At 39.0% G+C, this 26,151-nt stretch overlaps 1 protein-coding gene across 2 annotated transcripts in view; it reads right to left on the bottom strand.

Annotated features, from left to right (window-relative positions):
- KCNK10 (potassium two pore domain channel subfamily K member 10) overlaps positions 1-16,473 on the bottom strand; it is a 51,948-nt gene extending 35,475 nt beyond the window's left edge. Inside the window, exons 1-2 of one of the 2 annotated variants that reach the window (XM_077783999.1) lie at positions 16,423-16,473; positions 15,513-15,570 (exon numbers count right to left, since the gene is read on the bottom strand). In XM_077783999.1, the coding sequence (XP_077640125.1) occupies positions 15,513-15,564 (52 nt within the window). In that variant the 5' untranslated portion in view covers positions 15,565-15,570; positions 16,423-16,473. Of the gene's footprint in view, positions 1-15,512; positions 15,627-16,422 lie in introns of those variants that run through there. The other variant, XM_077783998.1, reaches the window with a different exon arrangement.
- Between the last annotated feature and the right edge of the window lie 9,678 nt (positions 16,474-26,151).

Below are 26,151 nucleotides of genomic sequence, written 5' to 3'. Positions count from 1 at the left end.
AAGGCACTGTTTTCTTCCTATTATAGGGTAATGTTAGTGAAATAGAATAAAAGTTCATAATGATAAAAAAATACTGAGCTGTCTCTGTTGGTGGGGAAAGAAATGTCAGCAATATGTATCAGAGGGAATTGTATCTGACCATTGTTTTGCCATCCCTGGCAGCAGCTTTGGGAAGTATGTCATACAAAAAGGGTTCTGCAATTTCCGTACCATTTGTCATATATTCCCATCTAGCACTCAAAATAATGATTCTCAGGAAGCTTCCAAAAAAATCTACGTAATTCTGCTGCATCAGTTATAATTGAAACATACAAATTAATAGCTTTTTGAATACCCCAGCTACTTAATTAATCTGGAGCAAGGTTGCTATGAGAAAACAAAAAGGCACTGTTTTATATTTTCCATTCTTTTTCATTAGAAAACTATAGTTTAGGCAAAAGTTTTAAAAAATTTAAGCAGCCTAAATTGGAACATGGTAGAAAGTAAGAAATCAGTATGGTCTGAGTTAAGGTATCTCTTTAGGAAGAGCTTTCCAATGATGAAGGTCTTTACATAGTGGTGGTGCTGGTGGCACTGTAAACCATCAGAACTAAGGAGAACCTTAGCCTCTTGTCTCTTCCCAAAGAGCTTCTTTAGTGTCAGAAAAGAACTTAGCTATGCAGTACGTAATGAGAATGAATTTTACCTTCCACTGAAGGACAATAGCACTCCTATCTGAAATTGGTTTTTTTCCAAAGAACAAATCTTGAGGGAATCTTCTCTAGTTTCCACTATCCATACTACCAGAACATACTGCTCCCATTTACCTGTGCAGCAGGTGCCTGACAGAAACAAATAGCTGGCTTAGGTGGCAAGGTGATGGAAGCAGGGTGGCTACAGTGGTGGTCTCCTCTGTGGAAGGCCTGGGGCTGTCCCTTTCTGGACACAGAGTTCTTACTGTTTCCAACAGACCCACAACAGAACATAGCTGAGCCCGTCAGTGAAGCTGGTAGGACTTCTATGAAAGCATACTTTAGAAAAGGAAAATATTGTGCAGACTTTCAAGAATGAGGAAAAAAGTGTGAGAAAGAGTCCTAAAAACACCATGGTCAGTGAATGAGAAAGAGGCACTCCAGGAGCTATAGGAGATATCTTCCTGCAGCCTGTGAGTTTCAGAAGAGAGCATGATGGATATGGTATTTCCCTGGAGCTCATGGAGAGGATCACACCAGTGTGGATATTCACACTGAAGTATATGGAGGATCCCAGTCCAGGGCAGGTTGATGTTTCCTGAAGTGCTGCTCCCTGTGGAGAGACCATGCTGGAGGAGGCTTACCCTAAAGGACTGCAGCCCCACAGTATGGATTCATGCAGGAGCAAGGAAAAAGTATAAGGAGAAAGATGCAATCTAAAGGGGCTAGACCCACCAAAAACCCCCACTCACTATCCCTCTGCACCATGTGAGGTGGAGAGGATGAAGAAGAGTCAGGAATGAAGCAATAAAGTTTCTAGGAAAAAATAGGGGAAGCAGGGGAAGCTATTTTAACCTTCATCTTTATTTCTTACCACCCAAATCTATTTTAATTAGCTATAAGGCAAATAAACTTTCTTCAAGTCAAGTCTCATATACCTGGGATGGCAATCTCTAACTGGTCTCCCTGGTTTTATCTCAACCCACAAACTTTTCCAGTCTTCTTTTCTCCCCCTCTCCTGTTGAGGAGGAGTGAGAGTGGCTGGGTGGGCATCTGGTAGCCAGCCAAGGTCAGCCCACCACAGAGAGTTTGCACAAGTGCAATAAAGATGAGGACACAACTCAGACTGTATTGTTCACCAGAGCTTTTTCTCTGAGTCCCACTAGTTACTTCCATTTGGATTTCATGAAAAAGTCATCAGTCCAAGCACTAAGAATATCAATGTATAGATCAGGATTTAAAGTACAATGATGAACAGGAGTTAGCTACAGAGGGAGCAGGCATCCTTCCAACAATAATGCATTTTTGTCACTCTCTACTGGAGCTGGATCAATTTGGAACAAAAACATTCATTTGTCTTGTTGAGTTGATTTGATTTTTTCACTTTTTATACCTTTCATTTTAGTTTTCCCTTCTCAAACATAAGCATTTTATTTCACTCCCTTCCACACACATCTAAGAAAAATGGATGCCAGCAGCATACATTTTCACATAAAGCTAAATGTCAAATTGATTAAATATTTCATGCTGGCAGGAAATGCATGCATATGTAACCAATGAAGTACCAATACAACGTGTTGCCTCTGACAAGCCTAAAAAAGTATAAGAAAATCTGAGTCTTCTTGTAGATGTTAAATAGCTTGAAATTGGATGCTGGGTAAACCTGACTGGTTGGATTACTTATTAATCTAGTTGTAATCAGTTAAACAAGTATGCAAAAGATTAAAAAGTCTATGCAATTATCATTCCCCTGAGCTATGCCATGTGCCTCTGCTTTGTGAGGCTGTTGTAAAACTCTGCTATTCTATAATTTAGCAATTCTGAACCTACTGTCCCTAAAGAGATAGAGAAATGAATGTATCAGCAAACTTCATTTTAGTCAAGAAAGTGTAGTGAGAGAGGAGGGCCTGAATACCATTGTCAGGCTTATTCTATTTCTGAAAGACAGTGCCATTTCCAATTGTGAATGTTTTAAAGCACAGCAGAATGGCAGTTCAAGCATCTCACAGGAGCTTTCAAAGCAAGGAAAGGGAAAACTCACAGTGGTGGCCTAGGAAAATAAGTCTGAAGAGCTAAAATCTAAGTGCCCTTAACCAAATAAACTCCAAAAAATCTCACTACACAAGTAAGCTTGTTCCTAAATTTGTTTTTGTACGTCCTTATTAATAGTCAATGCAGTAATCTTTTCAGCATCCCACGTCAATTTCCATTGCAGCTTCCAAAGTATTTGCTTAATATAAATGAAAATGCCATTCAGATTGTATGTAAAAATTAAAATGAAAATTTTCAAATGAAAATAAGACACTGAGTAAGTAAAGAGAGTGATGAATTCTTTCCTGGAACAGCACATGAAATAACTGATTAATCTGTACCAAAAAAGTAGGGGAATATATATTAGGAAAAAGTCTAGCTACAAGGAGAGCTAAGCATGGGAACAACCATCAATATATTGAAATGTGCTTTATTGGAAGTATCTGAGAACAGGGCATAAAATCACCTGCCAGAAACTGTCAGTGTTATTCATGTCCCTGTGAATCTAAGAAGAAAAGCTACCAGTGAAAGGAAACAGAGAAAAACAGACTAATGTTTTTGTATTTATCATCCAAAATCTGTAAAAAAACCAAACAAACAAACAAACAAACAAAAAAAAAAAAAACCCAACCTAATGAAATGTTAAAGGTATATTAAAAAAAAAAAATCATTAATCTTGACAATCTAGTCTCAACTCCTAGAAGGAAAATGCTCTTGAAATCCTTTTCATTCCCTTCAATGTAAGATAGTCAATCACACCTCAACATTCCTTTTTGTATCAGCTTTGCCAAATCTCATAACATTTCACAAATAATAGATAAGCCCCTGTGACACTAAGAAACAACACTGTATGTGCATGTGTGCATAGTTTGTCCCGTGTAAACACTGCCACTTAGAGAACTTAGCAAATTAGTTAAATTCAAAAGTAATTTCAAAAATTGATTAAACAAGCTCTTTTTCATATGTGCATCAAGAAGGTACAATGACTTTTCATCAATGAATAAGTAAATTTTTAATTTCTTTTAGGGGACATGCTCTTTTCCACACTACATTACAGAATGCCATTCTATCTATTACAAAATTAATAGACAGCCATAAACCAGATTCTTTCTTTTGTTGGTTATAAAGGAAACATATTATAAACACACGTAAGCTGTTCTAGATTATTATTTACAAGAACTTCCAGATTCTGAACCAGCCTCTCTCCTATCAGAACTGCAGTCTGAGCCTGCTCGTGAACTTAAAATGGACTGCCCAAGAGTTAGTCTCCTGCAAACACAGCCTTAGAGCTCCTGCTACTGATGCTATGCAAATGTCAGGGAAACAACAGGAAGCTCAAGGCTGGCTTGAGCAGCTATCTGCCAGGACTTATCCAGTGACATTAAAAAAATCTCTTCAAAACTCATGGTCATAGGATGCTGGGATACTTTTCCCTCCCTCTTCCCTCACCCAGGCACTGTGCTATTCTAATGCATATGTGACAGCTCACTGGTCAAAAGAATGGATGTGCTAAGGCAGGACATGAACTCCAGGAATAGCTGAAAGCATCAGGGCTTTTTTCTAGTTTGGCTTCAGGACAGCAGTCCTCAGGGGAGTTCCTAGCTACCACTGGCATTCACAAGAAGATGCACTGCTGCTGACACCATTTGTAGCACTACTTACAGAGCTGCCAAGTCCAGATGAATACTTGATAGACGTTTGTCCTGTGCTGGAGTGAGATTGTACACTCACTGCTGGAGGGCAGTTTGGATTTTGTTTCCCTTGCTTTTGCCTTCTCTCTCTCCTGACCTCTCTTCTACACTGCCCTCCTCCAAATCCATCCATCTGCTCTTGTCCCTCACTTCTTTCCAACTGTGTTGGCAGCATGGGAGGTGGCATACCCCTAACTCCCTGTTCAGTAGTTCCTCTTCTTGGCACTACCCTTCCCATAGCCCCCGACACCTGAGCCCATATTCATGTGTGCAGGACTCACCAATGAACTTTAGGAGAATGAAAAATTGAGCACAAGAGCATTACAGTAAGGAGCACGAAGTACTGAGGGGAGATTAGAAGTGATTGACAGGGGCAAGTCCCAAATATGGAACCCTCCTGCCTCAAGATTGGTGACTGTGTTTGTTCCAACACACTCATTGGCAGCAAAGCTATTATCAGCTTTATGAGGCTATTTATAGAGAAACTGAGTACAGAGAAACCCATGAAAAATTCTCACCTTTCTCTTCCTGAAATAAGACTAAAACCAATAGATCATGCTAAAACCTGTTTCCCTAGCAATAGACTGGTACTTCTTGCTCCTGCTGAAATTGAGAGTTCTAGTTCATGCAGGTCTTTTCTTTGCCGAATAGGAAGCAAGTGCTTTTGGCTGAAGATCTTGAGGAGTAGAGATGACTTTATGAAAAAGAGTTCCTGTCAAAATAAATTACCATATCACTGTTTTTCCTTATTAGGTAACATATAGAAAAACTGATATTTTGTCAGTATGGTACAAGCGCCAAGGAATAAACAGCTGCTCTCTGACTCTCTGCAGATTTCACTCTTCAGAGAACAGCAGACAGATTGAATAGAATGCTGCTATTTATCCATAATCTTATTTTTACAGACTAAACCAAAATTATTCATTACACCATTATGTGCTTTGTATGAAACAAGTTGTTTAGTTTTCCTCAACAGGAAGTTTCCCAGGATTCCAGCAACATTTAGGAAGAGTCTGAATCTCTCACCACAGGTTTTCAGTGTGTTCATCCAGTACTCACAGGATGATCTAGGATCAGGGATTTTGCTGGGATCTTCCATAAATTCTATCATACAGATTCAGAAAAGAAATTCAGCCAATGGTCTCATAGCCAGAACAAATGGTCAAGGAAAACTAAGTCTTAGAATTTAGCATAATTAGGCCTGTGTACCAAGGGAAGGACTTTCTTTTTAAAAGAAACGTAGTGGTAAAACAATCAAGTGGCAGAGACAACAAAGCAAAGATTCATGCTGGCATTCCTAGAAGGAAGCTATCTAATCTACATTAGAAATATGATTGATGCTGGCTGTCTGCCAGAGGTACAGCCTTACAGTGGAGTGAAGGAATTTATTGATGTCAGGAGACTTTAGCAGGACCACTGACTGGACATCAGGCTAGTGGTGTGTCCCTCAGTCTGATTACTGATTAGGATCTATATAAAAAGACTTTGAATTCAAGCAAATTTCATTAGCATTTCAATTAAGTGATAATTTCTCAAATTTTCTGTGCAACAGCAATAAAAGTGGATCTTTCCATGTGGCAGTGGTCAGAAATCTTGTAAGAAGCACATTGCTTGGGTTGGTTTTTAGCTCACTGAAGCTATACTATTTGCATAACCTGAGGATCCAATCTATTTCATGGTCTTAAGTTCTTATATACATTAATACTCTTAGTTAAAGTGAATGAAAGCTTCCCAATACTTTAAAAGCTATTCTGGAACAGGATGAAGAATACATATAAGACAGTTAGGACAAAATTAATCTGTGCAAAAAATACTTTTCACAAGGAAGAAAAAGTTGCTGTTTGAAGCCCATTTATTCATCATAAGCATTTTTATATCCTCTTATTCTAAATTCTTTATAATACACAATTTTTTCTTCTACACTTTCATTGTGTATGTCAGCAGAAACAACCCTTGTCTCATTTCTTTGCTTGGCTGTAACTTGTAATACATGCCATTCATCTGTCAATACAGATGTGGTCAAATCAATCAGTGCAGCCTGGAGAGAATCTGCTGACCCTAAACCAGATGTTAACTGAAAATTCTCCTGGCTCCAATAACCATATTTGCCTATAGCTCCCTTAACCATAGCACATCCTTAGAAACTTAGAATACCCTAGAATTTCAGATACCTACTTATATTTAGCTGTTTTATTCTCCAACTATAAGTCACACTCAAATTATAGAATTCAGTTGCCCTTACCACTACCAAGTGAGAGGTTATGGGATAACCTAACTGGCCTTAAGGTGTGCTCCAGAAGAGCAGAAGTCTCCCTTAGGTCTATTATCACATATACCAGGTCTATACAAATGTGTCAGCTACCTCGAAGCCCCTTAAATGTCAGCAGATGCCTATTTTTATAAAATTGAATCAACAAAAAAAAAAAAAGTCTGGTAGCAATGAGAAATTCAGGTCACAAAGTTACGTGTCAGTATATCACTGTAACACAATAAACAGACTCTATTTTCTATGAAGACAAATTAGGCTGTAGGATCATGAAGAGGTGACTCTGAGTTTGTTTCTGCAGTTGTCATGATTGCTGCTACTCAAGGCCTCTCTGCCCAACGCTTTCTTGTGCAATCCAAACTTAGCAATGTTAACATTTAAGTAATCAGTGATAGATCTGGGTTAACTTAGAAGAACATCTTTGAGATGTTCGTGCTGCTTCCTGCATTTCAGCTGGGACCTTCTGCAGTACCATTTCTTTCATAATTCTTTCATCAATGAGGTCTTTCACATACGGTAGCAAGTGACTGTCTTTTTTTCTCTAAGATGAAAAGCTGAAATTTGAGAGGTTAAAGGCTCTGGACAAGCTGTCAGTATGTATTTTCTGTTTTCAAATTATGCTAATATTATTATATTGCAGTATCAAGTAAGAAATAATTCAAACACTCATCAACAACATATCACTGAATCTTCAAAAACTCAGTGGCAGAAGTTTAAAGTGCCAAAATCCAAAATCCTCATTCAGTAAAGTCAGTGGCATGTTGTTTTTTCTTCCTAGGGAAGAAAAGATGAGTCAGTCCTGCTGAGATATGAACATATGGCTCTAACAAAGCCTGGTGCTTAAGGCACTGTGATGGTCCTGCAGGACAGTGATACCAGAATAACTTGTATTGCTTTCTAAGAAGATTCTTTAGGGTGTTGTCTTTTGTCATCCTCTGCTAGCAAAACAGTCTATTGTCTTCAACAAATAAAGTATCACACAGTCCTGCATAATACACAGATTACCAGAAAAAGAACTGAAGCAATTTAAAGATCTATTACATGCATCCATTTGGGGACAAAATAGAGGAAGAAACATTAAACATGTTTCTCCAATGAAAGACTGATCAAATAAACAGATCATCATCTAAGATAGATACTTAATTCATGTGATAAAAATATTTTGTAATATGTCCATAAGATTTTTATAATATGATTTAGTTTGGGTGACAGAAGAAGACCTTGATACATACCTGAGGCAACAATAGAGAATACAAAGACATTTCAGGGATTTTTAAAATATGAACTATGATATATGCTTACTTTTAAAAGTCCTAAACATCATGTGCTTGAAAACAGTGAATTCTAGTTGAAGGCAAACAAACTCATCTTTATGTCCACACATTTATTTTCTTTTCACAGCATTTTCAGCCTTACCACAGACATGCTCTGTTCATTCTGCATTTTCTGCACTTCTGTCAGCAGATCTAACCCTGTCACACTTTTGTACTCACTCTTTTGTAATCTATTGCAGCAGCTGGAACAGGGGCACTCCACAATCCATATTTCCTGAAGCAACTCATTTTGTCTCTTTTTGTTAGGTCTTTAATTCTTTTCAAATATCTTCTAAAATTTCAAATAGCAAACTCTCACAAAATTCTAGAACTAAGTATGTCTGGATTTCAAAAAAGATATTGAACCATACCCAGATTTTGCAACAGATTACTTCTCCTATTCCGGACTCCAGATCCTAAATGCAGCATGTTTCAAGCCCTTTCATATATGTTGTATCTCACACCTCTTGTCACAACTCCAGCTTCCAGCAGAACATTCCCTTTCCATTTTAAAAGCAGAAAAATAAAATTAAACCAGACTTGTGCATTCTCTTCCATCTTTTTATTCACTCATATAGGTTTCAATAACAGATTCTATCACCCTGCTAGCTTTCATTTCAACTTCCAACACTATGATATACCCACATTGAAACTTCAACACTAACCTCAAATTTACACCAATGTTCTCCTATGTTCATCATATTTTAGGACAACTGGATAACACATATTAACACATGTACTTGAGACATTTTGCCAACAGTAAGATTTGTAATAGCATATGGATTGATTAGCAATTAAAGAAAAAGATGAAATCTGAATTCTTGGTTTCAGCATTCCCAAACCAAGGAAACAGTCCCTAAATTCTGTGACTCATTAACATGGTAAGAGATATATAGTTCAATTTTAAAGTTTATTTTTGTTTAAATACTCTGAGGTGATATTTGATTGTGAGAAAAGCAGTCCAGAAAGTGTGTTTGGAGAATACTAGTGATCCATGGACTAAAAAGGATTGGTACTACTACTCTGAAGTACAAGGGTGTAGGATATATGCTATTCTTACCTGTTATTTTATCTCATTGAAGTAACCAGTAAGAACTACATGGCACATAATTTATGAAAATTAGGAGGTTTAGGAAAATTAGCAGGTTCATCTTAGAACATGTTTCCCATTACATTACAGACAAACAACAGAAGTATAACCAATGTCTCAGGAACTGGGATATAAGCAGCTTCTCTTTGACAAAGGTCAGGTCTCAGGATGTTTTTAACTCCTACAGAAAACAAAGACCAGAGATATTCCTATGAAAAAGGTATTTTAAAAGGTATTATTTAGCCTTTTGCTGAATATAATTTCTTTTGCATAAAACTTCTGTATAAAAAACAGATAACTGTTCAGCATTCACATTCTCTGCTTTGACCTTTGCTATTATACTGAGATTATTATAAAATAAAGGTTAGGCACTTACATCACACTGAAGTCTTTAATAATCTACCTTGAATACTAGTTTGTGCTTATCCCTTTCTTATATTGAACTCCTCATTTTTCCCTTCCTATTCACTCCAGGTGCTTACCCTATTAGAGCACATAATCTAGGGCCTCTGTTCTCCCAGTAATTCCAGGCACTCTCTTACTCTTAACTTAGTAGCCTGCAGCAACAGCACAGTTCTTTAAAAATTAAAAATTTTGCTCACACTGAAGTGAGTGGTAAAAGTCCTAGCTCTGTATTAAATAAAGAAGGTAAGAATTAAACTGCATCATCATCTATATGCACTCTTCTGTCTGAAGCTGATATAGTCCACACACTAGCTACATAAATCCACATAAATGCCAAAAGCTGAACCAAAACCTGCCCATTTGCAACCGGCATCATACATCTTCATCCCAAGAGCAAACTCCATCACTTCAGGTAACATCAGTTTTTTCAAGAGTTGCCCAAGGGACATTTCTGTCCAAAAGCCATTAACAGATTACTCTTGTATATACACAGCAAAAAAGACCATTGGTATTCTTCACTGGAATCATAATCCTGTCCTAACCTCTCCCACTGGTGACAATTCTATTGCTCTTCCTATCTCAGGGTTACAGCTTCCTATTGCCTTTGATTTTTTCATTCCCTTTTCCTCACACTAAAGATGACATCTTAATGATACCCTACCCTCCATATTTCTTACCTTGACTAGAGTTCCGTCTTCCTTCACTACTCTAAGAAAGCTACTGTCAAGTCTTTTGCTCTGCCACTTTCTTACTACTAATTTTACTTTTCTGAATCCTTCTTTTTCCCATTACCAGGGCACCCTAAAGAAAACAATGACAAAACTAATAGCTGTCTTCTGTCTTTCTTTCTGTCCTCCTAATTCAATTGTATCTTTCTATCTTTTACCACGCTGGCACTCACAGTACTCATCTGTCTTCTCTGCGGGTTCCACACAGTCTTCAGTAAAGTTCAGATATTTTCATTTTCTTCTATTTGTTTTCCAAACTCTTCAAATTTTCCACCTTACTGAATTTGACACTATTGTGCCTACACTGTGCACTTCCAGGAGCGTCCTCCTGTTTGTCCAGTTTATATCCTCCTTCAGATAGCTCATTTAAATAAACTCCCTGTAGCATTCTACAATCCATACTTACTAGGCACAGCACAGTCTCAGTTTATCAGATGAGTGTGTAAGTAGCCAATATGACTCTGTGGCACAATTAGCACAGGGTCAGTAGCCTCTGACCATGGGTCACTGGCAGGAGTCAGACCTACTTTTTCATACATTACATCTTCCTAGAACAGTTTTCATCTACTGAGCTAGTAACAACCAACTTGCTAGTGCAGAAAGATATTGTCTAACTCACAATTAGATTCTGCTCCTTTTTACATATTACCATTTTTACATTCCTTGAAAACAAAAGAGAGAAACAAACACCTTTATTCTAGTCATCTATGCCTTTCTAATCAAATTTACCTTCTGCATTGGTCTCTTTAAATAAAAGAACAGAAAAAGCTGATACTGCAGCAATTTGTAAAAATTCACCATTAGCATCAATTTAATTTGCACTGAGTACAGATGTTGAAGATTTTTCAGATAGTCATCAAAGGATGGTCTAATCCTGATACCTGCATGAAGGCATTTGGGACTCAGCTCATTGTCCCACACATGTTTCCAGTGCTGCCTGAGGTCCCTCAGGTCTGAGAAATCCCAAGGCCAGTGACAAAGGACCTATGGAAGATTTGAGCTTCTCTAAAGCAGCAGCTGGGGATATCAAAGTTGTTCAGATACTTCTAATGGGAAACCCAACTGACTGTTCAGTGTCTGTAAAGAAGCATAAATGATAGTAGTTTCCTCTATTGCAAAGTGCAGATACAACCTTATTTCTTAATTGATGTGATCTGTGTGTGATGACAGGCTGTTTTGCTCCCTCCTAATTGTTTTAGCATTTAATTGCAATGCATAAGCTCTTCTTTCAATAGCAGATTTTAGATTGCTCTAAACAAGTTAATTATATTTCACAACACCCTTGTGCATTAGGGAAGTATTAATATTCCTGTTTTCCAGTCTAGGAGAAAGGGAAGACAAGAAAGGGTAAGTGGCTTCCTGAAGGTTAAACAGTTAACAAAATCAGTAGCAAAATTTGAAGAGGAATTCCAGATTCTCAACCACAGCTTGAATTTCCCACAGACCATTAACTCCCATGCTAAATGTAAGGATGGTAATAAATACATTATTTTGGAGTTTCAAACTGCAAACAGTGCATTTGTGAAAGGATGCACGAACTTAAATGCAAACTTCAGAGTTCCAAAACTTTGGTGTTGACATGAACATTGAGCTGGATATCCAAAAGGCTCTGAAAATCCCTATCACTACAATGACAGCAGAAACTGCAGGCACAAAGGAACAAACAAGACTGAATTCCATTTGCTCCCTGCTACGAGCATCACAAGACATCCTTCCCTTGAAAAAGACTTCTCACCCTCACCCTAAAAGACTGTCACACTTGGGAATAATTTCTAACCATATTTGAAACTGTCTCATCTATTTTTTTTTTTTCCCTACAAAGAAACATCAACTTTAAGCAGATCATTTTCAGGAAAAAAGTTTATATTGCATCCAGATGTCTCAGACAGGATAAGAGACACACTCTGTTTTAGGTACTATATAAAACTATATGTGCAAAGACATTATGAGCTAATTCAAGCACAGAAAACAGGTGGGTGTAACAAACAGCAGGAGGCTTGCAAAAAAGGAGAGATATGAGAAACAACTATGAGAATTAAAGTTTTCATATGCTGCTAAAAATCCTGTCTTATATTCTGGAAGGTAGAGATGAGATTTGCACCAAATGTGAGAAGCAACAATAAGAGATTGGCAGATCAAATGTTTTCTGATTGAGTACATACATACTGATTCCATCAGTAACACCAAATAGCAAGCTTGTTTTTTAAAATGTAAGGCCAGGTACTGTGATATCCTTTACTCCTACTCAACATGTCCAATGCTCCCTAAAACATTCTTAAGTACCTGCTTGGGGGCTTTTTAGTAATTTCTTACCTACCCTAGTCATTCACTGAATATAAATTGCATGGGTTTTAATCAATATATATCTAATTCTAGGGCGTATTTCACATTGGATTGTTAAGGCCAAGTCCCAGTGATTTTTGTGATTTAGTTTGATCTGTTTGTTAAGGGGTTAATATTGTTTGTTTGCCTGATGTAGTACGGGGACTTCACTGTAGGAATCTAGACTTAACACTTCAAGCTTTATGAAATATTTGGTTTATCTAGAAAATACACTCAGCATTTACATGTAATGCAGAGATATACTTTATGCCCAAGACACATGAAGATAATACACAACATGATAAAATCACAGTTTTATCTCCAAGCCCTGCTTGGACCAGTTTAATGGCTAGGAAATCAGTCTCCCATCACCTGTCTGTCAGACCATTCTTCATATCAATTATATCCTTTTAAATACCTTCTCTCCACAAAGTCTTTCTATGGTATATTGATCTTTGCTGATGCTCAACCTATGGAGTTGAGCATTAATTCATTTCAATGACTATCATTCTGACCTGGGTTCAAACCAGCAATATCATCAATTGCAAGCCAGCCATATCTCCAAAAAAAGATTCCCAATCTTTAGAAATGCGTATATTTTCTAGAAAATATTGCCTGAAATAATCAGGTCTAAACAGTCTTTGAGATGCAATAGCTCTCACTTATATCCTTGGGATGCTAGCTTGCTTGCCAGGAGCATCAGTTGATCTATTCCAAATACTGTTTGCCCAAGTTATCACAATTCCTACTAGACAAAAGTATGCAAACTGCATGTTCTCTGGCTGACAACAAGAATTGTGCACAGTCATAAAATATGCTCTGAAATGAACCTGGTGTTAGAGTGCAAATACTAACTGGACATGAGCTGTGCTCTAATACTAAGGACTCTTTGCATCCCTTCACCACCAACTTTCTACATGTTGATTGTTGTATCTGAGAAAAGCTACTTCAGCTCTTAATTCCAGAAATACCACATAGGATGCAAAACATAACATCATTCTTGTACATGCAGAGAACAGACTATATATGTGATTGTAAGTCAAATTCATTATAGAGTCCTTAGTTATTTCACATAGCTAATTTATATCTACATAAATATATTTTTGTTTCAAAAATAATAGAACTCTGATCTACTTTTTCTTCTACACACATAATTATTCAGTGGAACTATGTGAGTACTGTGTCACTGCACTGTTCCTCTGTTGGTTAAAGGATCGGGACTTTGACAGCTTTTCCTTGCCAGATTGCCTTTTTTCCATTACACCAAATTTTATCTCTTTTCTGAGTCTCTTGGAGAATTAGAAAATATTTTTTTTGCTTCCTTCTTGGCAATACATCAGCATCCTTTCTGTCTATCTAACAAAGTCAATAAACTGAGGGGAAATAACTGGTAGGATTGTGAAGTTTTTAGCAGGCAGAGAGGAAACCTGCTGAGTTTGGGGTCTTTTAACTGCTACAGTACTCTGTGGTTTATCAGTAAATTGTGGCCAACCACCTGTTGGATCCATATGCTTTAAAGCTGATTGCCAAGCGAAGGAGCTACACACAGAATGCCATCTATACATCTTATGTGCCTTGTCAGGGAAAAAAAGCAGAGAGATTTTTGTATTAAAAGACATTTTGCAATTCATAAAATGGATTTAAATTAAGCCACAGTAAATACACATTTAGAAAAGCACCTGGGTAGAACAAGTTTTCACCACAAAGAATTTAGACCCTAGCACAAGGAATATACTGTTATTTAAATAATCAAATCTCTGTTAGCACTACCATCCATATGTTCATTAGGAAGATGAGGGCGGAGGAGGCTGATATGTCGATTTCAGCCTTCACCTAATTAAAGATGTACTAAGGCTTAAACTAAACCTGAATTGTGTGTACAGCAGATTGTTCTGCTATATTCCTTCTATAACATGAGAAACTGCTGTTTCTAATGTTTCATTTTGTAAATGTGAGCGTATGGAGGATGACAGGCAAATTGACCACTAAAACCAAACCTGTGGAATAAAGAGGAATAATCAAAGCCCATGTTATCACTTCATAATTCCTGCAAGCACTGCTGTACAGCAACTAGCTGCCAGCACTTCTGCTGCAAACCTGAGCAATGGCTTCAAGTTTTTCTGCTCCTGTACCAATGCACAGAAATATGACACACCAGTGTACAAATTACCAATAGAGTTTTTTCAGTCACTTCTGTAGGATGCAGATGAACCTCCTCCCCACATCAGGCAAGGAGAGTATTTGACTGTGGTTTATTTTTAAATACTACTTGGATCATCTTATTGAAAATGACTGCGCTGGCATAAATCTCATTCCATCATCACACAAACACATTCCCTAGGATTGAGTCCAAATGTGCCTATGTAGTTAATCAAACTATCCATTTGGGCTGGTCAGCTGTTAATAGGACACCGTAAAGAGTGTAAAGGTCCCTTTGGGCTCCCTTATTTAATGTGTCATTTTATACCATCCAGACTAAAGCTCTGTCCACATTAAAGGTGATATTGCTGCAGCATTCTGCTCCTGCCAACAAACATGTGCCATCGAGGAGCCCTGAACAAGCACTCACATCTGTGTCCACTCCTGTACCACCCATTTAGCAGAGACAATGATCACTAGAAACAACAAAGGAGCCACTGATAAAACAAACAATGCTGTTAGCCAGAGATCACTGCCATGCCAGCCAAGTTTGCCTTGAAAATACTCAAGAAAAAGGGTGAGGGGGAGGCAAGAGAGATATCAAATATAAAACTGCAAAACTTACACCTAGAAGAGGTTTTAGCCATGCAGCCACCCAACCCCATATCCCAGTAGCATTTTCTAATGCACTGCTATAGGATTGAGCAAGAAAGACTGAGCATTGCTCATGGGAAGCAGACAAACATCCAACGCCTCCTCCCATTTGGAGTCACATAGTCTCCTACAAGTCAATAGACACAAGGAATAATAATAATTTTTATTACAGTAGTAATTATAGTAATAGAGAATCACCAACCTTGAGGATCCCAGTTCACCTGTTTTCTTGGAGTCTCAATTGGAAATTTCATCGCTTCCTTTTTGCAAAGGGAGTAAAAAGAATTAAATAAATTCCCAACCTTCCTGTCTGATGCTGCAGTCAAACAAATTAATTTCAAATTATAGGGAGCCTGCGCTGTTTGACAGAGGGAAACTGGTGGTTGCCAAGGAAAGAAATACACAAATAAATCGAAGAAGGTGGGGAGGGGCGGGCAAGGGAGTGGAGTGGAGGGGTTTGCAGGCACCCCAGCACAGAGAGGGGTATAACGGATGGACTGAGGACAGGAGAGAATCTGGAGGAGCAGGAACGGAGCAGGCTGAGGTAGGCAGCAGGTCCAGGGTGCTGCTGGCTCCTGGGAGGCTCCCGCAGCTGTTTCGCCCCGTCCACCTGCAGATGTCAGGGTGGCGGGGTCCCCGCTGCAGCGCGGCCCCTCTGCTGCGCCCGCCCGAGGGGGACCCGGGCTGGAAAGAACGCAGGCTTGCAAGGATCGGGGAGTCGTCCAGCCCCCCACGCCCCCAGAGACACCTCCCACACGTGCACAAGCTCCCTGGCCTCAGCCATCCCCCAAAAATGAGCGCACCTCCGTTCAGCCCCGGGCACTAGAGGGGCAGCAAAAGTCAGCCATGGGGCGTGAGCCGCAGCAGCGTGGCTGGGGCGAGGCAGGGCGCGGCCGGGACCACCCCGGCTCAATGCAGCAGCAGCCTGGCTCGCCCAGGAGAGCGGAGCGGGGAGAAGAGAAGGAGGAGGAGGGAGCCACCCTATAGCTTTGGAGGGAATTCACAGAGCCCCTCTGCGCTGGCATAAAAAGGGGGTGGGGAGAGCCTGCGAGTCCCTTTGTAAGAGGCAGCGGCGGGTGCCTAGGGAGGGGGCAGGCTCCGCTGGTACTCACGAGGTATCCTTCCCGGGAGGGAATGCAGCCTTGTTTGGCGGAGTTTGCAGCCGGAGACACGCTCGAATGAGCTACGAGCAGCAGTAGCGGCGGCGGCAGCACATGGCAGGAGTACGGCAGCATCCAGAGGCTCTGCAGCGCAGGGGGAGGGGAAGGGCAGGGGATCGTCCGAGCCCCCGCAGGCTCTGGGGACCAGGACCGGGTACCCCAAAACCAGGGGACCCCTGCACCCCTTCTGTCCCCGACCCGCACTGTGCGCAGGGACAGACACTTGGTGTCCAGGCAATGCCTGGCACAGCGGGGCTGTAAGATGTGGCCAAGCTGCAGGGAGGGGGCAGGAGGCTGGAGGCCCCTCGAAGCTGCCCTAAGCTGTCAGGGGCCTTCGGGGAAACGAGGACACTTGTGCAATTCCCAGGCACTTGCTTCTTTCCAGATCTGCATTCTCCCTCCTCTTCCTCATTCTCCAGGCTTTCCCTCAAACCCAAAGCAGGCTAGTAACACCAGAAAGGTCTCCAGTTCCAGTTACAATACGTGCCAGCTCCCCTCCCTTAGCCAGGAAAACAAAACCCCAGCCCCTCTGGGGGCCTGAAGGAAAACTGTGTGAGGTTAACCCTGTCCTGCCTATTCTCTTCCACAGTGGAAATCAATTCTTTGTGTGAAGGGAATCATCTACGGGGAATGGTTTAGTGGACAGATCCACAAATTCTCATATATCATGGTCGGAGACCCATACCAGAATCAGTCCAGTGATCCATAGACCTTCTGAATTTTCAGGAAATGTGGTTGGGATCTAAACCTGGTGCCTCTGATAATTTGTGCCCTGATTTTTTCCCTGTACTTTTTTTCTCAACTGCCCTTTTCCTGTTTTTCTTTTCTAGCTGTTGCTCGAGGTTAGCTATGAGCTAACCTCATAAGACCAAAAAACGAGAAATCTGCCCTGGTGAAGGGAAAAAAAAACAAAAAACACCAAACCCAAAACAGTCCAAAATGTGTGACTCTTCTCAGGAAACTCTTACTCTTCACATCCACATTGTGAAACTTTTTCCTAGTCTTTGTTCAACCCTAAACAGGAAGAGGAAATCAGTACTGGGGAATCCACACTTTCATTTAGTGGTGGTGTGCAAGGTCCTGTAGAGCAGCATGTAGTTTGAAGAAACCAGATGGAAGTAATGCAGCAAGTTTTCTCGGGGGAGGTGCTAGGAGGCTCTCCTTCCCCTAAGCTGAGCACCCCTGTGGCTCTTGTTTTGTGCTATACAGGAGGAGGAGGGAGAGGCTGCTCTAAGGGAGGACATGGTGAGAATGATAATGAGCCTGCTCAGGCAGACTTGAATTTGAGATGATTGCAATGATGACATCAGTAGCAGAAGGTATTTCCTTTGCAAGCAAACCACGATGCGTTCTGAACACACTTTGGGATTTCTGTTGATATTACTTCTGCAAACTGAGTGGGAATAAAAGTGAGGGTAGGCTTTGCTAATTGTGCTGTGTAGTCACTTGAATTATGGTTACAGTAATCTAAATGGCTTCAGAAGCTTTCTGAACCCCCAACAAGACCAGTTATCAAATATGGATCAATAAAGAATAATTCATTTATTTATACACAGACATGCATAATATATATATGCTTGTAAATAAATTTTTCTTAGCATGCAAAAGCTTCCAGTTTACTGGTATCTCCCTTATATATTACCAGGGAAAACCTAACATAAAAACAAATATTACTGAACTGTGTCACCCTAACCCAAGCACTACCCTGTCCACCATAGCTATCAGCAGTTAACTGATGAAGTGTGTATTCTGCCACAGACACCTGTCCACTGAGAACTCACCTAAGATAACCAAACTGAAACAGTCCACTGATAAGCTGACAGCATTAAATTCCTGCTAAGACATGCAAAAAGTCTATAGTCTGGAGGTGAATTCTTCAGGCTTATTACCAGAAACACATCCTGATTATTACTGACTAAAGAGGAGGAACGAAAATTACATGATTGAGACATCTCACAATTTTTTGATTTACTGTAAAACTAAATAGATAATAATGACACAACACCATATTAATGTTTCTTGTATACCCTTAATGTTCCCATATTCCCAAAAAATGTCTGTAAGCTCTACATACTTGCTCTAGCTATATGACTGAAAAACCTTGTGGCAAATCAGTTGTGGTCTATCAGGTACATAAATGGATGACATCATGCAATTGCTTTGCAAATTTTTTTTAACCATGTTATGATCGTGGAAAACTTGCTCAATTATTTCAATGCCTCAAACCTTCAATTTTATTGAGTGGGCCAATTTATTCCCAAAGTAACTAATTTAAAATCAATAGGGTTACTCCAGAGATAAACTTGGCATCTTTCACTGACAGCACAGCTGCTGCATAGAAACGTAACTATTATCTTATGCAAATAAAAGGCCTTTCACCCCTCAGTGATGTCATATTCTTATGACAGGGAAAACCGGTGCCTTGAAGCTATAGTGTTTCAAGCTGTTAATCTGTCAACTTTTATAAGCTAAGTGGACTCAGTAATGTTTAATGTTTAAATGAAAGATCACCAAGAAAAATAAACCTATTTTAGTAGCTGGATAAGAATTTTCAGGATTTGACTGGTCTTCCTAAGTTCTTGCTTCTCATTCAGGATTTATTGTTCAGACTTAATGCCCTCAGAGCCTAAGTTAGTTGAAAATTAGTGCCTCACAGGACAGGGCCTGTGTCAGTCACAACACAAAAGAAAAAAGGCCTTTTATTACAAGCTGTCTCATTGAAAAAAAGAATAAAATGCTAAGTACCCTTTTATTGTTCATCAGTAATATGGTATAAGTTATTTAGAAGTGAATTTGATGTATATTAAAGAAAGCCATAGAAAAGCAGATTAATAAATACCTCCTTTACATACTTAAATCTAGTGAGCAGTAATGGAAAAATTACTTGATCCTTGATAGTATATAGAAATCATCTGTAGTTTGTGTGTTCCATTTCTTAGATGCTCAGAGGAAATGAGATAGGGCTAGATAGAAGTCTAGACAGGGTTTGTGTCACCACTTAACAATGTACTCATTTGTGTATATGACTATTCAGTTTATGTTTAACTACATAGTTGTTTGAAATCTGGTATTTCTAATTGTGAGGATTATTCTTCATTCAGTTTATTGCCACAGGAGTGCTGTTATTTACATTGAGACCAAGAGAGCAACTCAAGTGAATTGCTTCCTGTTCTTTATATTCTATTGACCCATTCTGCAGTAGTATTAATTTGGACATGATGCAATGCAGAATCCTCATAATTTCTTTATTCTCCAGGAAGCTTTCTGTCAAAGAGAACATTTAAAGCCTCCTCTTTAGGATAACCTGAAAACTTCTTGTTCAAATAGTTTTCAGAAGGTTTAGTGTCATTAGGAATCAGAGAGTTAACTAAGAGTCATGACTATGCAAGGAAAGGCAAGGAAAGTTACATCATGCAGTGCCATGTTTTACTTATTTCATGTTTTTATCCTCAGAACAGAAAATTTAGTGATTGGCAGAAATGGTTTCAGTGAAAACTGCGAATCTGCCTGAGGAAACTACACATCAGCAATAAACTGTGCTGGGATGGTCCCACAGTCTGTCTGCAGTTCCTTTGCCCAGTGACACTAAACAGAATACACTATGATCCTGCCACTCACATCCTAACACATCAATCATCTAAGTGCCAGAAGAGTACAGGGGGTACCTGGTTCACAGTTTGTAATCACTTTCACCATTCTTGGCTCTTTTCTAGTAGCCATTCCTCATTAGCCAGACTCCTGCTTTCAGACACCTTTTATATCAGTCCCTTCGTATGGGCAGCAGGGACTATAGTGTAGTAGTTCCCTCACTTTTTTGTTCTATTTGAAATGCACATTATTAGTGTATTAGTATATTGTAGGGGGGTTTTGCCTTGTAAGAAAATATTAACTAAAGCTGCAGAGTACTGAATTTGTCTGAACCCACTTACATCTGTTTCACATTAGTTTAATTTGACTTCAGTTCAATTACTCCTGTATCATTCTCATGAGAGAATTACAATCTGGCTCTCAGTTTTTTTCCATGATGTCCATGAAGAATCCTCATAAGATCAAAGGCTGATATCTGACAAAAATAGCAAGCCTGATTAATAAAAACAAGCCACCAAGCTCCTTTTAAGCAGTACTATTCTCTTCCCTCATGTCATTTTTCTAAGATTTCTTACTTGATAAATACATTAAACTCTATCTTAGCCAGTTGATAACTTTCCTCCATATTAAAGAGGAAATCTGGGAGTTAGCTTTGAAGATACCTCCGTTTCTTTGCCATGAACGCCAGTAGCAGAGCCACGACAGGAAGGGCGGAGGCAGGTGGCAGGAGCCAGCGTGGCCAGCTTTCAGCACCATGGACAGGAGCAGCCTCTGCCGCCCCGGCCGCCACCCGCGGGTCCCGGGGCCGGCAGCGCCCGGGCTGCCTGGGGAGGGACCAGGGCTGTGAGCACCCCGGGCAGGAGCTCCATGCCCCGGGGGAGAGTCCCGCTGCCAGGGCAATGCACTGTCACTTTGTCGAGAACGCAGCAGCAGGCACGGAGGAAGAGTAGCACACAAAATATCCAGACAGGGAAAAGGAGAGGCAGCAGATGAAAGACGATTCAATATCAGGAGCATAGTGACAGAATATGGGCAACCATGTTAGTGGTGAGGTCAGAAGGGAACAGGAAAACCCCAATACTTGAAATACAAATGAAAGCTCGAAGAGTAAGTGGCTTTGACAAGAGAAAGGTAAGGATAAATAGGTGGGGCAGACTCCCTAGCTTGAATTCAGAATGAGGGATGAATGAGTGGAAGAAATATATTAAACCACACCTTCACATGCAAGGTGCAAACTTGCACTGCTTGAGTAGAAAGGAAAGGAAAATAGAGCCAACCCCTCCACAGTTTTATGTATATGCTTGTTGCACTAATGTTCCTTTGTTTAAAGCCTTCAGATATAAGAAATAAACTTACAGAGCTTTGCACTTAGAAGACACAGAGATCTTGGGCAAGAGTTCAGATTATTTTCTGTGTTGCTGCCTAGCCTGCATATTTACTTGTTACTCAGCAGAACCAGTAGAAAGAATGCAGCTACATGGAAGAATGATTATCCTGCACTCTGACCTTACCTGCCACAGCCCTGTCAGTGGCCTCATCAGCCAGCAAGGCAGGATCAGGGGCCATCCACACCAAAGACATTAATGCTGGTCTCAGAAGTATTGTCTTACAAGCCATTTTGACTGAAAACTTCCACATTTCTTAGAATCAAGTATTCTACTAATGGCAGCTGTTCCTTTCAGTGTTTTGCAATGCAATATATTGCATCAGCAGCCTATTAAATGTGAGGATTAATGCAGCTATGGAACAGTTGAAATAGGGAGGAACATTCACTGTGACCAGTCCCCCTATAGCTTTCAGTTGTGCCTATTTCTTTTCTACTCTCAACAGCAAGGGAAGAAAGAAGCTATACTGAGCATTGGAAGGGCTGACTACAACTCTTGCATTAATCATCATCACTTTTACAGTACTCAGAAGAGCTTTACTACTTTCTAAATTCAGTAACATATTTCTCACATGGCTCTCACGTGGCTCGAGTAGTAAGAAGCAGTTCCCAAAATGCGAAAGCAATGGAATTGAGATTGGAGCTGTGGAATAAGGAATGAGATGAGGCTTTTTATTGAGTTTCACTCCCAACACTGCCCCACATTTTTCCTCAACCTTGTAGTCCAGGAGATGCATTTTTTCAGCCAGATGTAGAACTTTTGCAATCACTAGTTTAGCCGTTGTTTGGAAGGTTAACACTGGGATTTGCCTGTGTCCCCTTATCTGCACACCATTGCCACCTTCAGTGCAGGAGCTCTCAGGGGGAAATTACTTCGAAACAGGATGATATTTCAAGCAAAATCAATTCAACAAATTATTATTCTGTTGTAGGAAGAATGAGGGCTGTTTTCTGAGTGTAAGTTAGAAACCATCAATATTAATAGTAGGAACGGTGTGTCAGGCAGTGTAATAATCATGCAATCAGCTCATGACTGTCTATATACTCAAAAGTAAAAGCTATTTTTACATTTCTGAAGATGCATAGTCTAACAGTAGGTGCATCCCAATTTGAGTTTCTACACAAATTGTGCATACACATGCACATCTAGAGTCACCAAAGAAATCCCAAAGCTAACGAACCAACCAGAAAACTCCCAATACATGAGGGAAATCTAGTGGATTTGACAAAAAGAGAGCACTGAAAAGATTAGCTTCATCCTAATACATAATGTCACCTTCTAGAACAACTACCATTCTCCATTTCATTAACAGTTTCATAGTATTTTGTGGTAGAAGATGTAGCGGAATTACAACAGTTTAGATGCAACATGGCAAGAGAATACAGTGCTATTCACACATGGCATATTCTCAGCAAAGTGAGAACCTCACTGTGAATTAACCCATAGGCAGTGACTTCTCACAGTTAGCAGATCTGCTACAGCCTACAGACCAAGAGGTGACATGCATTTCATTCAGCTACCCATCTAAAGAAATATGTCACTGTATATAATTATAATAATGTTCTGGATCATTTGTATTGTAGTAATAAAAAGGCAAAAAAGAGTTTATGTGATTTGAGAACTATAATATATCTTTGAAGATAATATATCTTCATGTTGAAGAATGGAAAAATATAATGTATATTAATTTCCTAAGCTAACATTTGCAGGTCATCTGCAGGCAGCCTCCTTTATACATTAATATTTTGAATGAACACTTCCTTCAAGCCATTTATGGAATAATTCAGGAATGCACCCATACAACTTTAAACCAGCTGTGTGTAATGCATAGAAAAGCCTTGAGATCCTCTGCTTAAAAGGAACAATATGTATTTTTACATCTTTACATTGTAGTTGTCTATAAAGATCCCACTCAGTAATTGTAATCTTCCTTTTTATTATATAAACTAATGTTATGTAGGCAATATCTAGCTCCCAGACTTAACATTATTGAACAGTCAGATGAAAATTGCTTTTGTTACAAAAGGCACGTACAACTCTGATGAGCAGTCTGAAAGCACTCTATTTTTCCCCCCTTCTCTTTTTATCTCAAATAAACAGTTTCACAAGTTCCCAATGGTATTTAGGCAAGTAGCTGAGTCAATGACAGTTAGGTAGGCATCTAAATCTCTTGCAGATTCTTAAGCAGACATCACCTAATGTATCAGTACTGTAACCATGCTAGTGGAATTAAAGAAGGAAAGAATTTAGCACAGCACTCTATTGACCAGCATTTTGAGTAAAGAAAGGTGATGGAATAAAGTCTCTGTCACCATTATAATTCTCTGTATACACTAAGTTTTAATTGTGGACTCCACTGTCAAGGAGTTCAGAAGCAGTGCACAGGTGTAGATTTATGGCACAAGTTTTCTGAATGCTGAGTTGGAACTCGGAGCAGCTGTGGCTGTAAAATTATTTGAATAAATTGGACTCAACTAACATAGATGCTGCTAAATATGTAAAAAGGCATAGAATTTTGCTGTGAAAGGTCCTTGCTAGATAGATCAATAATTTGTCATTGCCAGTGCCTGTACACGCTATTTCAAGTAGAAAAATAATGCAACTAACTTTATTTTCTTTAGCACCTTCCAGATCAGTATCTGAATCCACTAGCTAAACTGAATAATGAAAACCCTTTAGAATAAATATTATTATAGCCATTTACAGATTATTTAATTGCTATATAGACTGGTCTAGCACCTCACCTAATTTCATGAGAATTCTCAGTACAGTGAAAAGTGAAAATGGGGTTTTACAAAACATAACCATTTAATCAGAAAAAAGGGGTAATTTTATGACCTAAAAACCCAGACTGGTATACTGAGAAACACTATTGTTAAAGAAATAGTATAAGAACCAAGACATACACAAAACTGTTATTATCATTTTGTTTGATAATATTATACCTATTATTCCAGCAATTTATTCAATACTAAATCTTTGCATAAAACCACTCTCTCCCCCAGTTACCACAAACCTCTATAAATTACACATGCTGGCAATTTCATATCACTTCCTGGCAGTATAGGATCATCTTTTAATTATAATAAATATCTCAGTCTTGATTTTTAACAGTCCTAAAAGAATAAATCCCAAAGGCTCTTTAATTTTTCATTTTGTGTAAGAACAGAAATTTATACCTGTCAATTTAACCTCATGCCTCAACATCCTTTTTCTGACTCCCATAATGCTATTTGTGTTTTCGATTTTCATTTCACTGTCTTGAGAAGCAGTGGTGAAAACTGAATTAAACACAGGTATGTTCATTAAATACATATTTCAACTTTATCTAATTAGAAATCAAACTTCTTTTGCACTATGCTCAGTGCTTTAAACATAATATTGCTTCTCTCATAACTGGGTAAAGACATTCACTCTAGGTAAACTACAGAAAGGCTGGAAACCTATTGTTTACCCATTTTTTGCAGGTAATTGTCAAAACACTGAAAGCAGTAATCACTTAAGTTGTGACAAGCTCTAAAACAAATGAGGTGATATTTAGTATTTGTCTTTTAAACTTATTTTTTTCATCTTCAGAGTTATAGCATGTTCATGGCACATAGAACATTGTTCTGCTTCACTGACATGGGATGGATATTTAAACAAGTGAGGTTGTGTTTTTTTTTTTTGGTTATGCAATGAACACAAAGCAACAGATTTTGAGATACAGAGACCAGGACTTCATGCATGAATATTCCCTAAGATTGTAGCTCTTTGTCATGAAGTTTTCCAAAACAAGTAATATTTCAGTTTTTGCTCTAGGGATGACGTAATTAAAACAAACACATAGTGGTAGTAGGAAATCCAGCTTTTGCAACCATTGGATACGGAACAGTCTGCCAGCTGATACCATCCTTAGAGCTGGAGAGGCTGCCATGGGAAGTAACAGTAAACCAATATAGCTATACATTTTATTATATGACAAATGAGTTTTCAAATCAGTAACACTGCAGCAGTCATAACAAAGAAACATGAGTTAGTTACCAGTAATGTATTCCTCAAAATCTTCTGGAATTCAACAGAAATGGCCAGTCAAATCTTCAAATGAAAATTACCAGCATTGCCCACTCCCCTTGCCCCTCAAGAAAAATCTTACTTTATTTTAACTTTAGTTTAATTTTAAATCAAAGATTTTTATAGACTCGAAAGTCTTACAAGGAGCTTTGCATTCAATTCCATATTATTTTGATCATAAGTGCTTTGTTTTATATGTTATCTTCCTTCTCAGACATTTGATTCCGCCTCAAAAATTGCTACTGTCACTAAGACCAAGAATAACTAGAGCTACTTAAAACTTGCATTAAGCTTTAATCAGTCAAGCAAGTTGTGTCTTAAATTGCTATCTCTTAAACCCCTTTTATTATGAGATTTGATTACAACACATTGTTTAGAATTAAATTAGTACACCTGCAGTAAAGTGAACAGAAATTCTTTTCCCATAACTTTCACTGAGGTAGAAAGAACCTCCTAATATTTTCTAATCCATGGTATTAATGTATAATTCACTGGATACTTATTGAAGAGTTTGTTGTCTTATGGTTATCAGGTGTCTGAGCCCTTCACAGATGAAGGGCTATGTCTTTATCTGTCAGACATAGCATTATGAAGTTTCATAACACAATGAAGACTCTCCAGACATCCTTCCATAGTTCTGAACAAACTGAAAAGA

The sequence above is a fragment of the Lonchura striata genome, chromosome 6 (assembly GCF_046129695.1).
Source record: "Lonchura striata isolate bLonStr1 chromosome 6, bLonStr1.mat, whole genome shotgun sequence".
In the NCBI taxonomy this organism is placed as follows: domain Eukaryota; kingdom Metazoa; phylum Chordata; class Aves; order Passeriformes; family Estrildidae; genus Lonchura; species Lonchura striata.
The sequence above is the reverse complement of the archived record's forward strand: the minus strand, read 5'-3'. Positions and strand labels throughout refer to the sequence as shown.